The 6,017-nt window shown below is 54.9% G+C and overlaps 1 protein-coding gene across 1 annotated transcript; it reads right to left on the bottom strand.

Annotated features, from left to right (window-relative positions):
- Nucleotides 1–876: 876 nt before the first annotated feature.
- On the bottom strand, nt 877–3,236 carry LOC109749619 (histone-lysine N-methyltransferase family member SUVH9-like). Its single transcript, XM_020308568.4, has one exon. It carries the CDS (start codon nt 3,157–3,159, stop codon nt 1,120–1,122), a length of 2,040 nt encoding a protein of 679 aa, XP_020164157.2. The 5' UTR covers nt 3,160–3,236; the 3' UTR covers nt 877–1,119.
- Between the last annotated feature and the right edge of the window lie 2,781 nt (nt 3,237–6,017).

Genomic DNA, 6,017 nt, shown 5'->3' with positions numbered 1-6,017 from the left:
TTGGGCCGAGCTTGCGCTAAAAACTGTTATAGATGAGGCAGTAGCGCAAGGCAGGTCGGGATCAGTTACTTTAGAAATCATGCTGAAAAATCGCTCATCCATTGGTGACATCCCACAGCTGAACTAATCCTGATTGCTACGTGGTACATATGGTGGCAGCGGCGCCAAGTAGGCAAAGGAGAGATGATACAGGAGCCTGATCGGTCGGCTGTTTCAATCAAAGTTCTGGCAACAAACTTTGTCAGAGCTGCAACACCAAAACATCCAGTTTGAAAAGAGATTCATACATGGAAGAAACCGATCGAAGGTACTGTTAAGATTAATGTGGATGCATCGTTTTGTTAGGAAACACTCTCAGGATCCAGTGGAGCGGTGGCGAGAGACCATAAAGAAAATTTTATTTTGGCAGCAACTTGGGTTCTACCCCATGTTTGCAGCAGAATCAACAGAATTGAGTGCTATTCGGAATGGCCTCTACCTAGCATGGAGAATTGGATGCAATAAGGTATACATCGAATGAGATAGCATACTTGCGGAAGAGGCTGTTACACGAGCAGATGATTATATGGGTCCTGATGTGGCAGTGATAGCTGAATGTATCCATCTCGCTACAGATGTCGCCAATATTGACTACGGTTATTGTTGCAGAGAAGCTAATGTGGTTGCTGATAACTTAGCTAAACTTTCTTTTGTTTCTAATTCGTCCGAACTCTGTGACTCTACTATCCCCGACTTCATTATTTCCCACATTGTAAACGACATGTCAATTGTTTGAGGAATAAAGTTTATAATGTTAAAAAAACGAATACTTCCTATCTGCTGGCTTTGCTCGGACTGGATGTTGGAATTGACTGGAACTGTTCTAAAATAAGTGTCTGGAACTTAACTCGGGACAGTTATTATTTTTTAAGTCCTTATAAGTCAGGACAAGTTGGATTTGAACAATTGACTGAGACTGAGAAAATTTACAGACACAGAAAAGGAAAGCAAAGCATACAGTTCAGCGAGAGGTGCCTCGCTTTCATCCATGCTACAACTGACAACAATGACAGAACGATTCATGGCAAATGTAAATGTAAATGGCAGAACAACGCGTATATAGGAAACGTTGCCGATCGATCACTGATCGACGCCGTAGTCGATGCTGAGCTCGCGCATGGGTGGGATGGTCTCCATGGCGAAGACCATAAGGTGGGGGCACGACTCGTCCTCGTCGCCGCGGACCACCAGCTGGACGAACGCGTTCGGTGCGCCGCTGTGGCTGATGTAGGCCGCGAAGTTCCTCCTCTTGGACACGTCGATCACGTACCCCGGCGCCGGGCACTGCGTGAACCGGGGTGGTTCCTCGCCGTCGTCCGGAAGCACGGCCGCGGGGGCGTCCCCCCACTCCCTCCACCTCGGCGGGAACTTCCTCGGGTCGACGATGCCTCCCCACTCCTCCATTGACGCGCCGGTACTGGCATTGGTGTTCGCGTTGGCAATGCGGGGGTGATCCGCGGGGAGCACGTCTCCGGTGAACTCGCAGAGGAAGGCGCCCGGCTGGATCAGGTCCAGCGTCCTCACGCCCCACTCCGTCTCCTTGGACCGGAACACCTCCAGCCGGTGCATCATCCCCCGCTGCGTCACGCGATTGGGGCAGCTCCTGGGTGGGCACCCGCACCCCGCGCCGCACTCGTACACCACCGGCCGTCCCCTCACGAGCGTGCCGTCGGCACTGTACGCCGGGCCGCCCCCGCCGCTCCTCTTCACGCAGGCGCAGCCGGACGCCGCGCACTTGGACGACATCTCGCTGCACGCCGTCTTGGAGTAGATGCAGCACTTGTGCCCGCGCCTCACCGGTTTGGGCGGCGCCGGGAACTCAGGGCGTACAAGGTACTCGAACTCGAGGGGAGAGACGTCCTGATCCACCGTGTTGCGGACAGGGATGGGGACAGCCTCCTTGCCCTTGGACATGTCCATCGTGAGGTAGCCGGGGGGGCGGATCTTGGCGACGAGCGCGTCGGTGAGGTCTCTGGCGGAGCGCCAGGTGTTGCTGCCGAGCGCGTCCTGGCCTGGCAGGCGCACAAGCTTGAACTGGCAGACCTCGCGGCCGGACTTGCCAGGGCCGTAGGCGGAGGACTCGACCCTGTACAGGCCATCGTAGACGTAGAGCTTGCCGCTGGGGCTGGCGTCGCAGTCGTGGCAGCGGATGACGCGCACCTCGACGTCGTAGTTGCAGCTGTAGGCGAGGGCGAGGTTGCCACGCTGGAACTCCTGGTCGGAGAGGTGGTCACCGCCGTTGCGCGGACGGCCGCCGCTCCCGGTGTACATCAAGACGTCCCCGTTGTCGTGGTCATCGAGGTACCCGCCAGAGGAGACGATGCTCGTGGCGACCGGGTGGCCCTCGCTGACCTGGCTGGCGGGCACGTATCCGATGCCGGCCTGGGTGTGGCAGTGCAGGCCGACGACGAGGAGCTCGGCGCGGTAGTTGAAGGCGTCGCCGACGAGGACGCCGGGGACGGGGCCCACGATGCGCACGTCGCGGTAGAGGCAGAGCTCCCCGTCGATCATGGCACTGAGGGCCCGCATGTCCGCCCGGTTGCGGCCCGCGTGGTGGTGCTCGGTGTTGCGGTGGCAGCGGCCACGGAGCGCCTCGAAGATGAGCCGCGCGCGGCGCACCATGTTGCGCACCTGCAGCATGTCCGCCTGCGACGCGGCGACTCTGGCGCGCACCATCTCGGCGCCCGGGACCCCACGCGGCCGCTTCCTCCCCGAGGCGCCGGCGGCCGGGGACGAGGCCCGCGCCGGGCTGGCGCGCGCTCTGGGCGGAGGAGGGGGCGGGGGCAGGGGATACGGCTCCCGCGGCGGCGGCGGGGGCAGGGGAGACCGTGCGCGTGGCGGCGTGGGGGAGGGGAGGCGGGCGGAGATGGCGTCGAGGCGCTGCTGGGAGAGGCGGAGGCGGTTGGCGAAGTCGGAGGGGTCGTCGGGGGAGGGCTCGAGCTCGCGGGGCAGCGTGGCGAGGATCTCGGGGGTGAGACGCGCAGTCCCCGCGGCCGCGCCGCCCGGGTCGTGCCCGGCGGCCTCCCGGCGGAGCGCGGCGCAGAGCTCGGGCGTGAGCGGGACCGCCGGAGCCGGGGCGTCGGGGTCGGGCTTGGGGACGAGGCGGGGAGCGGACGCCATCGCCGATCGATCTCCGGTCGGAGGGGACAAGAGAGGGTTTTCTTGTCTCGCCTCGCCTCGCCTCGCCGCTGGGAGGGGTTGGGTGGGGTGGGGACTGGGAGGCGACGGAAGGCGATGCTGCTTTTTACTCCGGTCCACTGCCGGCTGGCATGTGGAACGCGCTGCACTGGCACGGTCGTGTGTACTGTACGACAGGTTTCCGCTTTGCGGTTACGCTTACGCCTTTGCAGACTCCCGTGCTGCTTTCTGTTGCCGATTCGGGGCCTGGATGGATGGATGGATGGGTCGTGTAGCGTAGCACTACGAGCCTCGATGACATGAACATGACTGACTGGTCCATCCCGATTCACCGTAGCACCACGAGCCTCGACGCAAAAAGAGCATTGCTCCCTCCGTCCGGAAATACTTTCTAAAAAGGATAAAACGAATATATCTATAATTAAAATAAATCTAGATATAACCATTTTTAGGACAAGTATTTCGGACGGAGAGAGTATCAGTAGTACGATTTGCAAATTATTAAGCGATCGTGTGCAGCATGCATGACCATTGAACGAATTGATGGTGCTACACTAAATGAGTAGTAACACCAGGACCAAAATACTTACTATCTAAGGAACGATAAAATGCGAACGTACATCGACAATCATACATAGAGAACGCATGATTCGAAGCCTCTGACGTTCAACTTGAAGACTCCTTTGATTCAAAGAATTTTCTTAGAAATTTTGGAGGATTAGATTTTTTTTCTTCTATGTTGGTTGTTTGATTCATAGGATTGAATTGTGTAGGAATTTTTTCTATGAATTTATTTGTACTGCTTTCCATAGAATTTCTAGCATTCACTTAAACCGAAAAATTCCTTTGTTTTCCCTTAATGCAATCAAACAGCCCAAAATTGTGTATGATTGAGATGACCATGATATTCCAATCCTATGGTTTTTCCCATTTCGCGTCTTTAAAATCCTGCAATCAAAGAGGCCCCGACTCTACTCAAACGAACTAAATCAAGTTCTATGATATCTAGTATGAGAATATATCGTATTTCTGTTTTTCGTGCGGCTTGCTAGGACATGCATATGTGTTTTTTCCTAGCCGGCTGAAAGGGGTGCAGAAGGGTGGCCCCATTTAAAGGGAGAATCAAGTGGCCGGGTACGACAAGGAGTTGGGGCAATGGACAACGGGTGAATCAAGGACAAACCAAGGTACAATAAAAAGGACTGGCTAGAGGAGGAAGAAGAAGTGGAAGACGGAGATGAGACTACATCTCCACTGAAGCCAGGTCAGGGGAAAGTTAGAGATGCTACATATCGTTTTAATGCGAGAGGAGGAGGTGTTGCTGATAATGGGAACATAGAGGGAGAGGAAACAATAATTTAGTTTATCGTCGAATTGATATGGGCAATAACAATATGCGCACTTCTACGTCAAGTCAATTCTTGCTCATGGATTTGGACGGGGCAAGGCGTGTGAATGAACAGAAGGTGTCAGTTGAGTCCGATGGGAGTAGGGACTCTAATAAGAAAGTCAGGAATGGGTTTAAATAAGAGAAGGGAAATTCGCTCGAGAAGGAGTTTGCCCGATAGCTGAATGAGCTCTTGCACAAGGAGAAGATCATGGCAGAACTACGGTCCCGTGTAGACTGGCTGCGAGCAGGAGATCGCAACAGGGAATTTTCCATGGTCGATCAAGTGCGACCAGAGAGAGGAATAAGACTCTTCCCTAGAAAATGCTAGTGGCGTATTATGTGAAAGCAAAGAGGATATACATGTTGAAATCCAAGGGCTTTTACACATGCTTGTATGCAGCGCAAGATGAGCTTGTGGTTGACGAGGAGTTACATCATGTTACTGTTGGGGAATGCAGTAATTTCAAAAAAAAATCCTATGATCACGCAAGATCTATCTAGGTGATGCATAGCAACGAGAGGGGAGAGTGTTGTCCACGTACCCTCGTAGACCGAAAGCGGAAGCGTTATGACAACGCGGTTGATGTAGTCGTACGTCTTCATGATCCGACCGATCCTAGCAGCGAAGGTACGGCACCTCCGCGATCTGCACACGTTCAGCTCGGTGACGTCCCACAAACTCTAGATCCAGCTGAGGTCGAGGGAGAGTTTCGTCAGCACGACGGCGTGATGACGGTGATGATGAAGTTACCGACGCAGGGCTTCGCCTAAGCACTACAACGATATGACCAGGTGGAAATCTGTGGAGAGGGGCACCGCACACGGCTAAACAATCAACTTGTGTGTCTACGGGGTGCCCCGCTCCCCCGTATATAAAGGAGTGGAGGAGGGGAGGGCCGACCCTCTCTATGGCGCGCCCAAGGGGGGGAGTCCTACTCCCAGTAGGAGTAGGTTTCCCCCCTTCCCTAGTTGGAGTAGGAGAAGAAGGAAGAGGGAGAGGGAGAGAAGGAAAGGGGGGCCGGGCCCCCTCCCAATTCGGATTGGGCTTGGGGGGGTGCGCCCCCACCTTGGCCGCCTGCTCCTCTCTTGCACTAAGGCCCAATAAGGCCCATTGACTCCCCGGGGGGTTCCGGTAACCTCCCGGTACTCCGGAAAATGCCCGAACTCATCGTGTCCAAACATAGCCTTCCAATATATCAATCTTTGTGTCTCGACCATTTCGAGACTCCTTGTCATGTCTGTGATCACATCCGGGACTCCAAACAACCTTTGGTACATCAAAACACATAAACTCATAATACCGATCGTCATCGAGCGTTAAGTGTGCGGACCCTATGGGTTCGAGAACTATGTAGACATGACCGAGACTCATCTCCGGTCAATAACCAATAGCGGAACCTGGATGCTCATATTGGTTCCTACATATTCTATGAAGATCTTTATCGGTCAA

The sequence above is a fragment of the Aegilops tauschii genome, chromosome 3, assembly GCF_002575655.3.
Source record: "Aegilops tauschii subsp. strangulata cultivar AL8/78 chromosome 3, Aet v6.0, whole genome shotgun sequence".
NCBI lineage: Eukaryota > Viridiplantae > Streptophyta > Magnoliopsida > Poales > Poaceae > Aegilops > Aegilops tauschii.
This window is presented reverse-complemented; position numbering and strand designations above follow the sequence as displayed.

Coding starts and splice junctions, on each gene's coding strand:
- LOC109749619 (XM_020308568.4), bottom strand. CDS start 3,159: ATGGCGTCCGCTCCCCGCCTCGTCCCCAAGCCCGACCCCGACGCCCCG.